The 11,909-nt window shown below is 32.7% G+C and overlaps 1 protein-coding gene and 1 pseudogene across 1 annotated transcript; one reads left to right on the plus strand and one right to left on the minus strand.

Moving 5' to 3' along the window:
- The first annotated feature begins 4,567 nt into the window (after window positions 1-4,567).
- Window positions 4,568-5,526, plus strand: LOC107841359 (annotated as a pseudogene).
- Window positions 5,527-9,632: 4,106 nt separating this feature from the next.
- On the minus strand, window positions 9,633-10,079 carry LOC107841358 (protein LURP-one-related 8-like). The gene is made up of 2 exons (XM_047396302.1): window positions 9,827-10,079; window positions 9,633-9,730 (listed from the first exon to the last, which is right to left on the minus strand). The coding sequence occupies exons 1-2, from the start codon at window positions 10,077-10,079 to the stop codon at window positions 9,633-9,635; spliced, it is 351 nt and encodes a 116-aa protein (XP_047252258.1).
- Window positions 10,080-11,909: the final 1,830 nt, after the last annotated feature.

Genomic DNA, 11,909 nt, shown 5'->3' on the forward strand with positions numbered 1-11,909 from the left:
AAGGCTTGAAGATTGAAATGATTAAGAAAAAAAAAGTGGAAGATATGAAGGTAAGAAAGTAAAAGAAAATTTGCTAAAAGAATAAGAATCAGAGTATGATATTAAAGGAGTATTTATAAGAAACTAAAGAAGGAGATTCATGACTTCCAAGACCGGAATGATACTCTGAACCACTAGTAGAATGACACGTGGAAAGGACATTAAATACAATAATATGTGACACCCTTCATACGAAATGAAATGATTTGATTGTTTTTTCGTCAGAGAGTATTTTTTGTAAGAAAAAAATAACTTTTTTGCATCCTGATCATGATGTGGTACCATATCAGGATAATGGAGGGAGTATCTGCATTAAGTAAAAAGTAGCTTAACTACATGAAAAAGTAAGGGATGAACACGTAGAACTAGTAGAGCACATTCGATAAGGTCATTTTGGTAACAAGATCTGTTTGAGAGGTAAGTTTGATAAAGCTAAGACTCAATTTATTATCGAGTCCATGAAATAATTATCATTGAGAAAAAAGAGGGAGCCCATGGCCTGATGACGAAAATAAAAGAACTCGTATCCCTATGGTACAATAAATGACATTCCCACCAGGGGTGACAATGGTGCGGCGCGGTATAGGTATGGTTTGAGTTTTTTATAAATTCATAAATTTTAAAATTGAACTGCACCATCTTTAAACCCGTATAAACTTGCCCCACACTCATACCCATGCATACTCGTACTGCACCGCCAAATATTTTTATTTTTTTCCTTTATGAAAAATTTGTAATTCTATTGAAAATCATAATATTTTTAATATTAGGAAATAGTAACAACCAATTTCTGTTATATCACTTTTCACTAAGTAAATTGTCAAAAAGTATCACGTGTACAAATAATAATCAAATATCATTTTTTCATTAAGATAAATGAAGGAATTTAAAAAGACATAAAATTATTTATTTGTAGTGTTACGCATGTTGTTTTAAGTACCATTAAATTTTAAGTGAAGAATACATATAATTTTAGGTAGATTCACGAGAATAATACTAATTTTTAACTTCTTTTAGTTTAAATTCGCATATATCCGCAACCCGCCATGCACCACATCATTTAAAAAAAACTTACTTAAACTTGCCCCACACCCGCCCCACACCCATATAGTCTAAAAACCACACCGTCACTACAATAAAAACAATCTATAAGAAAGGAAAATATGATCCTAGAAAGTTTAAATCTTGTCCCAATTGATCTTTTAGGACAGGAAAAATCCAGTCGCGTCCCGTCCTAACAGGCTCCGCCGCTAAAGGTCATTAGCGACGAGTCTAGTAAACCGATCCTTAATAACCTTTTGAGACGGCGAAAAAGCTGGTTGTAATTGCCTTTTAGTGACGGTATATCTTGTACCAATCGACTAACTACCTGGTTTTAATTATTCTTTTGCGACGAGCAATCTTGTCCCAAATAGACTGACTACCTTGTCATATTTATCTTTTAGCGACGGTATTTCTTGTCTCAAATAGACTAACTACCTCATCGTAATTATCATTTTGTGACAGCATTTCTCATCCCGAATAGACTAACTACATGGTCATAATTATCTTTTAGCGACGGTATATCTTATCTCAAATACACTAACTACTTCATTATAATTATCTTTTCACGACGGTATTTCTCGTCTCAAATAGACAAACTACGTGGTCATAGTTATCCTTTAGCAACGAGCAAAAATATTTTCCTAGATCAACCTTTAAGGACGAGACACATTTTAGTCATAGATCAACCATTAAAAATGAGCAACATCTTATCTTGATAAACATTTAAAGACGAGCAATATTTTTAGTCTCTAATTGACCACAAATGAGCTTAATATCACAAAATAATAAATTTCATCAAATAAATACGAAATTGCTATTGAAATATCGATACAAACACATGATATGTATAATTAGAGACTAGAAAACTTAGTTAACATCCCAATTAGTTTCAATATTTATTTCATAAAAGACACAGTTACCATCTGATTGACTAGAGTATCATAGCAAATTTTTCATAACATTTGAATACATAGCAAAAAATAATCAAGTTACTGCTGTTTCTACTATTTAATTAAGTCATCGACTTTAAGTTCAAATTCTCAGCTTCTATCACAGGGCTAAAAAATAATTAAATTCTCGACTTTTAGTTCCTACTGTTTCACCTAAATCAAGTAACTCCTGCAACGGTAAAGCAAAAATTTAGTACATCGCTTCACCTTTTATGCTCGACATAAATCAAGTAAGTGAACATATCAAAGTATCAAATTCAATTTTTAAACACTCAAGTGTAGAGAAAGTTCCAGGAGATGAAAAAATAATCATTTGTTCAATGTAGATTACAACAAAGAACTTTAATTTGATAGTTTTATTGTACTGCAACTATTTTGAGGACGGGAACATCCATGAACACAAATAAAACTCATGATAGTTTCATTTATAAATTCTGGGGGGGGGGGGGGGGTAAAAACACAAAAAATACACAGCCAAAGATAAGAAGGATAACTTTCCCGAGTGCATCCCAGCTGCAAAAGTTGAATATGAGACTACAGATAGAGATCCTATAATACTCTGGAGTTCTAAAGCTTGTCAAAAAGATTTTACTTCATCAAATAGTAAGAATCAACTACTATTTTGTGTTGTTGGACCTCAATGATCACATCTGCATAACTCAGGCTACTTCTACCTGTTACTGCTTGTTGAATAGTTTAGTCCTACTTGTGCTAACCCCTCCTTGTTCTGTCTGTTTGGCTGCATTGGTTGCATATTTTGTCGGCATTCAGATAGAAGACAGTAACGAGGCTGGGGGAAACAAGGGCTAAATCTGGAGATAAGGCATCACAGCGTTGTCGCAACTGTAAAGGTTGGTGTGAGAGGCTGGTCAATGGGTGTAAGAACCTTCTAGTTCTTGCACGAGTTTCTTTTCTTTTTTTAATTCTGATAAATAGACTGGACTCTGCTACAACAAATACTCTTATAGCTATTGGTGCTAGAAAAAAACACACACATACAGTATGTTATGGTGATTTAAATTGAATCTTTTCTTTGTCATATATTCGAATGTCATTGCAACATTTATGAGGAAATAATCACTTATAGCCCAAGAGGTTGGAGAGGTTCGATATAATCGGTATGAGGAGAGGTAGATAATGTTCTAAAAAGCATTAGGGAAGGTGATTAAACAGAATAACAATTGGCTTTTGTTATCATTTAACCATCACTAACAACAATGTTGTTCTTTTGATTACTATATGTTGTAGGGAAAAATATTATGCAATTGGCAGATGGAAGAAACTTGAAGTGGATTCAATGAGGGCAGTGATGCAATTACATAGCAGTGGCAGTGATGCAATTACATGATAATAAAATTGAACACCTATACAATGATGAACAAGCAAATACAGCGCTTTAGACTTGCTATGAAATTTTGTAACTCAGGTAATAGTATTGGAATTTTCTGCCAGTTCAAATAGTAAATAAATAAATACGACAAAATCATATTCACTACTACCTCTATAAAAATATTCCTATCCATTTTTGCTTATCTTGTACTGAATAGTCAAGAAAGTTTATCTTTGACTAACATTTCTAAATATATTTTTTAATCACTTTGTTACAACAAAAACTGTTGCCTCTAGTACTTGTCATGTAGTAATAGCTAACTTACATTTTTCCATCAATGAATTAATCTAAATAAGGTTTAACTTTGGAATTGGTCAAATCGATAAGAAGGAAGCAAAAACACTCTCACTGTACTGCACACACACCCCTCCATCAAGATATTCACACGCACGATACATGCAGCAAAAACATGCATACTTCCCAGAATAAAATTCTAATCACTAGAGGCCTCTCTCATAATTTATATAAATACAACACACTCTCACAGAATACACAGACCATCCTCACTAATATGCACACACACACACATCCCTCTATCAAGATATTTACACGCATAATTCATGCAGCCAAATTTTCCTTCAATGTAATACACCCACATATACTACACAGAAAGAGAAATACAGGGGGGGAATACCATGGAGACCACTTGAAAAGGTACTCTTGGAAAGAATTCTAGAAATGTTTGGTCAGAGCAGGTCGGTTAACTTCAAATTATTCTTTTCAATTAAAGCTAACTCTTGTTCTTGTCAGTTCTTTGACTTGTGTATATCTTGTTTCTCAAACTGAATATTGCCTAACTTTTGTTATAAAGAAATTGTTGTTCTAGATTTTTAATCAAATTCATGCTAGTTCTCAATAGGCAAACTAGAACTTGTTTTCCTCATTAAGTATTTCTCCAAACTAAGTCGAAATTGGAAAATGGACTTCAGTTGTTTAATGATTATGTGTACATTCAGTTCCTATTTTACTTGTCAATGCTTAGACTTTTTTTAATTAAATGCTCTTCCTAGACATATGAATGCTAGGCTGATATTTTTTTCACAGCTGGGATTCTTTACTTGATTTGCACCTTATTTGTCATGCAACTATATAATTGCTTAAAATCTGTTGAGGTTTGAAAACTTGTTGGGAGGTGTTCTAGTATATGAACAATTTTGAGAATAAGCAATTACTAGTAAGTGAGAGGGTGAATGGAATGTTGGAAAGCTATTTCAAAAGTGACAGCCATATAATCATGGTTAGTATATTGACTTTGTTCATCAGCATGTTGCTTTGCATTCTTGTGGAACAGTTGTAACATTGTTGTTACCCCCGCTTTGGTTGATCCTATTTTGTATTCAATTTCAGGGTAATCAACCACGGAGAAGATCTAGATTCTTGCATAGAATAGGCAAAGCTCGGGCCTTAAAATACACAGAGAAATCAACTGGATATCATGACTTAGGAAATGTGATTGCTGCTATACAGGTTAATCAAACAAACTGAAATTACGTGCTAAGTCTCTATTTCCAAGGAGAAGTAACAATAAAGTAGAATGAGGGATTCAAGAAAATAGATCCCGAGCAATCAAAATTTGCAAACGAGGATTTTCTCAGAGGTCAGCCGCATCTTTTGAAGAACATCTATAGACAGAAACCTGTTCACAGTCATTCTGCACAGAATACTCATAGTGTTTCATCTGCATTGACTGAATCGGAAAGACATGGGTATGAGGAAAATATTAAAAAGTTGAAGCGTGAGAACAAATTTCTTCATTCATAACTACATATCCATAAACAAGATCATCAAGGACTTGAAATGCAAATACAGGTTCTTACCGAACATGTCCAATAAGTTAAAGATTGACAAAAGAACATGTTGCTTACTTTAGCTCGAACCATAAATAAATCACGATTAGCTTTGAGTTTTATGCCGCAGCTGGACATGAATGAAAGGAAAAGAAGGTTGCTAGGAAACAACTTTATTTATAACGAAATAAGCCTTCAACATAATCAACTGAGTTCTTCTGAAAATTCGACTAGGGAAAATATGAAACAAACTTCTCTTTTAACTCTCAACAAGGAAGCTAGTAATATGCCAACAGGGGTAAATGATGTATTCTAAGAACAATTCCTAATGGAGAACCCTAGTTCTACTATTGATGTAAATGTAGAAAAGGAAGATACGGAGAGAAAAATAAGTGAATCCAAGACAGTTGAGAATGGGAAATTTTGGTGGAATACGAAGATTGTAAATAACCTTACAGAATCGTTGGAACATCTTACTCCAACAGACAGATCATAATGTGGCAGGTTATGTACTATATTTGATAAATAAATGAATCACATCACAAGGCCCAAGTCCTCAAATAGTAAAACCATTTTCAAGAGACGAACTCCAGTGGACCCCTTTCCTCCCATATTAAAACTACAACTATCAAATTTAGTTCAACAAATTAATAACATATGAATTCAAAATATACCTTTTTCAATATTTTGATAGTGTTGCATGACTTGATCAATAGAGGGAGGCAATGAAATATTAGCTTGATCGTATTTCATGTTCTTCTCTTGTTTTTCGAAAATCATAATTCAAAAACTTTTTCACCCTACTTTTGTAGATTTCACTATCCCGGTCATTAATAAGTTGCATCCATATTTTACTAGGTGCCATAACCTTGTAAAATACATAAAATATTAGATTGAGAAAAATTATATGCAAGGATGCTTATCAAAATTTACATCACTAGTAACCTACCTGATAAAGTTATCATTAAGGACCTCAGTAGAAGAATTACCTTACAACTAATAACCTATAAAAATAATAATGTGCATCTTTACAAAAAATTTTCCTTTTATTGACAAGTTTTAGAAACAAATGACAACCACACAAGAACTGAAGTTGTATTATCTTGTTTTGTTAACACATTTAGGAATCATTAAACCACTTGAGGATACACATAAGAGAATCACAAGAAGATAAAGTAGGAATCACCACCTTACACTATCAATTTTATCAATAAAAGGATGATATTACAGCATACAGAAGGGAGATGAGAACATTCTACTTAGCAAAAATCGATGATGTTACAACCATGCTTACCAAAGGAATAGATATGTTATCATATACTATTTCATTTATAGGGTGAGACTCTGCCATAGTTGCTTCAAATAACACCACGGCTACTCTTTCTACCATTGAAACCCAATCCAAATTAAAATATCCCAAGGAGGAGAAGTAATAGAGCATGCCAATGGATATCAGGAAACTGAAAACAAAATTGCACCCATTTTGATATGAGAAAAACACAAAAGATTTTGGTGAAGCATGTAAACCATAATTTTTAAACCACACCTACGATTGAAACTAAAAGGGTGTCCAGAAAGGGATTTAAAAAACCCATTCTTTAACTATAATCATCAAATAAGGAGAGCAAGAACACAACACAATATCCATTTTTGAATGAGGAAACAAAAAGGATTGTTACATTATATGGATATTTGTTAACCACACCCATGAACAGAAACTAAATAGGTGACCAGAAACAAAAAAAATTCAATGTTTAACAATAATTACGAAGAAAAAAAGAGCAATAAAACAACACCAAAACCCATTCTGATATGAGGAAAAACACAAAGGAACATAGTGAAACATTTAACCTTATAGTATTTGTCAACCACACCTGTGAGTTGAAAATAAAAAGGTGGCCAGAAAGAGAAAAAAATCCAATCTTTTACTATATTTTGCTAAGCAAAAAGAGCAAGAAAACAACATTGTACCCATTTTGATATGAGGAAAACAAAACAAAATGGATTGTTATAATGTAGGGATATTTGTTAACCATATTCATGAACAGAAACAAAAAGGGTGCCAAGAAAGTAACAAAAAAATATAATCTTTAACTAAAATTAGGGAGCAAAAAGAACAATAAACAACATTTAAATTCATTTTATACGAGGAAAAACATAGAACATTGTGGTGAAACATTTAACCATATAGTTTTTGTTAACCACACTCATAACACAAATTAAAAGGGCGCCAAGAAAGAGAAAAAAATTTAATCTTTAACTGTAATTAGGAAGTAAAAATCCATCTCGATATGAGGAAAAACATAAAGGATTGTGATGAAGCATTTCATCATATAGTATTTGTTAACCACACACATGAACAGAAACTAAAAGAGTGTCAAAAATGACAAAAAAAATTCTATTTTTGCTATAATTCGAAAACAAAACCAATCCAACTTTTCTAATCCAAACCTTCTTCCAACAATATCAGTGATTCTATCAGCATGCCACTATAGTTTTAAAATGTTAAGGCTCTGTCGCACCCCACCCAACCCTGCTCTACCCCGCATAGTAAATCAGCCCCAATCCACACCCGCTACACCCCATTGCTATTCCTAGAAACTAGATGATAGAGAGACGATAACTGACCAACCACAAATTGACAAATTTCATAATGAATTGGCAAGTTGTACAAATAAAAAAACAACAGATTCGGATAGCAATAAAACTAATTTAGAACAATTTTGGAAGAAAGAGGAACTACACTGAAATCATACCTCTAATTCGCAAAAGATCAGATAAACCAGAGATTAGGGCAAATTATTAGCTGCAATAACCCGCAGAATTGAAGAAGCGATTGGAAAATCGGTCCAAAATTGATGCGTATATTGTTTGATTTGCGACCAGCTGCTTTATTTTGTGTAAGGATTGAATAGGCGTCGACAATATGTAACATAGTACTGGTCGTAACTCGTATATGTGAGACATCTTTGAAAACTAAGAGCTCTTACTTTTTCAGAAGGTCAAAAGTAAAAAGAATTAGGGCGTATTAATAAGTTTAGTGAAATAAAATAAATTATTAAAATTTTAATATTTTATTTTGGCGTTATTTTTTCCTACTCAAAGGTCCTAATTAAAATTTGAGACCAATTAAAAAAAATTAGGGATCAAATTTTTTACCTTTACAATAAAATATAATATTAAGGATCGAAATTTAATCTCGTCCTAATAAGTATACTTTTAGAGACCAAATTATTGACTCGTCCCTGAAAATTGGTCTTATATAGACCTTTTTCTTGTAGTGTGTCCTACATAACCTAAAATTTGTACTGCCCCGCACTCACACAGCCCCATTGTCATCCCGAATTCCTACGTGGAGGCAACCATTGGACATAGTACATTAGGGATGGTATGGAGCTTTTCTATTGGTTAATGTATAATATTTATTACATATAAATAATAGTGTTGACTCAATTCAAAAGGAGATTTCAAAACGATACAAAATCAATATATAGTATTCTAGATCTCCAAATTTACCATGTTCATTAAAACCTTTGTTATTTTACATTCCCGTACAAAAGATATCATCAAGTCCAAGTACATCCACATTAAAACATCACTAGAATCATTGCAAGATACTGATTGCATTTAGTGGAGAATCCAAGATTTACATATAGCTTTATTTATTTTCTTTAGCGCGTCCATATATTTCTTTAGCAAATATATTAACTTTTAATAACGGAATCTAACCAGTTATATTGAAACAGGTGTTGTTAACCTCATACAACTAATTCAACTATACCGTTGTCCGCTAAAACGATATCAATTCTAAAGATAAATAAGATATTAAATTAATGATATAAATCTTTTTATGGTTCTCGCCTTGCCCGTAAATAAGATTAAAGAGAAAGAAGAAAATTCGCAATCCAGAGAGCTTAAGGGAAAAGGCGGTTTTAATATATGTAGATAGGTTTCTGTATGTTCTTCTACAAAACAGATTTACAGTTACCACTGTTAGCTTAGTCTTTTATTTAAAATGAAAAGACTAAGTTGTGGAGCAAATGAAAATAGAGCACAACTAAAAACTGAGGTGGTAACTGGTAACAAATGGGGAATGATGCATAAGAATTTATATACGCCAAGCGGTAGGTAGTGGTCCGTTGAAGAAAACTTCCGAAGGACGACAAATCAACCTCTATTTCAGTCAATTTTATATTTAAGAAGTGGAAATTTGCTTGGTAATAATGGAAGAAGATCCGAACATCTGGTCAAGAAGGTTGCCATGGAGAGATCAATTTCACCAGGCTGTAAAATCAGACGGATTACGTCGATCCCAAATGCTACCTCTGTATAATCCTTCAATCTCGTACACTATTTTTTTTCAGCGAAACCGATACAGATTTTTCGTGATCACCTAGAGGGGTCACATGATCCAAAGAGTTACTATAAAGAAGGTTGACGTTCTTCTTCACTGAAAACAACGGATGGATTATTGTCGTCTCTCCATTGAATATTAACCAGCTGTCCAAAAGGCTTAGCCTCTGAATTTCCAAAAATAATATAATATCAAAATATACAAATTAGGATATAATAGCTATTCAGTAATAGAAATATAGGAGTCAGAAATTTTGTTCTACCTTTCGGCGGATGATGAGAAGAGAATTGCCATAAGCATTCTTCCTTGGTGCCGGTGTTGTAATTGTCAACACGGAAGACGAGGTTCCCTTGGTCATCAAATAAGGTGAAAACATTGCAGTTGAAAAGCAATGATTTTTTCCAAATGGTGAGGACCACAGGTGAGTTTCCATGATCGGCCACGGAATTTGGAACTGCAGCACTACTTACAGACGAGGCGAAGGCGTTGGCGGCGTTGGGGTATACCCTTGTCATCACCTATGTAACAGATGAAAGAATGATTGATTGATACTAGATAACAACTAGATAGAGATTAGGGACAGGAGAAAGATAATAGAATATTTAGAATACCTCAAAAATAATATAGAACAATTATAAAGACTAAGAGAAAAAATTAAAGAATACTACAGTAAAGTATTTAATCAAATACTAGTTAATCACCCCCAAGATATGAATAATAAACTAAAAATAAAAATATTTAGAGAAGTTAAGAAATATCCACGTCCAAATAAAAATAGATCCATTACAATAGATCTATTTAAGTTATCTTTACCCAATACAATTGGTATCCTTATGGTACTATAAATGCAGTTAATTTCTTAGATTCTTTTTCTAACTTTAAGTGGTAAGATCCATGATCTAATTTAATACAAAAAACAACAAAGTGAAATGTGGAAGTAAGATATTATTGATACCACATAAATTTCAATTTGAAGAATGGATATACATGCCCCTCAACTATTCGACTTTTTTCGTATAGGCACCTCAATTAAGTTATGTACCTATTGAACTCTTTACTCCTTCACAAAATGTGTAAATTGAGCTCAATCTACTAACGTGGAAAAAAGTATAAAATAAGTGTATTTCACACGCCAATGATGTGGCAAAGTTGCAAACCAAATAATGACACATTGCATTTTAAATTAAAATAATTATAATTTTTTTTATATAATTAAATCTAAATTAAAAAAAAAATTAATAACCCCCCTCCTCCACCACCACCCTTCACTTATGAACATTCTCCATTTTGCTCTAGTCCCTGAATAAGTCATCATCAATGGTGGATTGTGGATCGGATCCTCCCGGATTCTGATTAGGTAAAGTTAATTTATGCCTTCCTTTTTCAATTAACCTAATCGCTTGTTATTTATGTACTTTTCCTAAATGATTTAACAATTAAATGACTATAACTCATAGGTATAACAAACTTAGTGGATGTTAATTGAACTGTCAACGGAAATGTAGAACAGAGAAGATGCAGTGATTGGTGTGATCTTTGCATTTTTTTTAATTGATTGAATTTAAAATTTAATAAATTTCTTAAATAATTGGGCAATTTGCTAGTTGTTGTTACTTGTTGTTCTGAAGGAATTAGAATGAAATTATGAATTCGGTTTGATGGAATTAGAATAGAAGTATAGAGTTTTTTTCTTCGTGAGTCATGACATTACCCTCATGAAAGAGTTGTTAGTAGCTGTGATAGGATAGGGCTGTTATGTAAAAACTTGTACCCGCGTTGATCTTGATGGTTGGTTCATTTTTTTTTTCTGACACACCAAATTCTCTAATTGAACGCGGCTAAGAGGATGAGGACAAATCAGGTCTATTAAAAATCAAGGGAATTAATAATGTTATGTTGAGTTTAATGATTTTGTTGAAGCTTCGTGTTAGGAAAACCAGTAATCTCAATCTAGCTTAATTGAAGCTTCAATTACCATTAATCTCAATTACCAGATTAATTATTGCAAAAATAATGTCTTCGAAGCCACTTTCTGAAAATCAAGGTTCATCTTACTCTACTAGCATCAGGTTTCCCGCATGTTAATCTTCTACTTTGATTTTATAATTTTTAGTATTTTGTTTCCATTAAATGCATTCTGTTTACTTTGAGTAGCCGTTTCCTAATAGTAATTTGTGCTGTACTCGTTAAAGATTTATGGAAGAGGAAGATGGTGGAGGCTTGACAAGATACAATGGAGAAGAAGATATGAAGAAGAAGAAGATGACTAATTTTTTTTATTTCGTTAATTTGTTTTTTATTTTGATTGGTTGGGGTTTTTTATGTTTATTTTTTTGATTAATTAT

This window comes from Capsicum annuum, chromosome 9 (genome assembly GCF_002878395.1).
Source record: "Capsicum annuum cultivar UCD-10X-F1 chromosome 9, UCD10Xv1.1, whole genome shotgun sequence".
In the NCBI taxonomy this organism is placed as follows: Eukaryota; Viridiplantae; Streptophyta; class Magnoliopsida; order Solanales; family Solanaceae; genus Capsicum; species Capsicum annuum.

Bases quoted from the DNA above. Each gene is read 5' to 3' on its own strand.
- LOC107841358 (XM_047396302.1), bottom strand. From the start codon at position 10,079: ATGACAAGGGTATACCCCAACGCCGCCAACGCCTTCGCCTCGTCTGTA. The intron at 9,731-9,826 runs GTAGAACAAAAT...TTGGAAATTCAG, and splicing joins TTCTCATCATCCGCCGAAAG to AGGCTAAGCCTTTTGGACAG.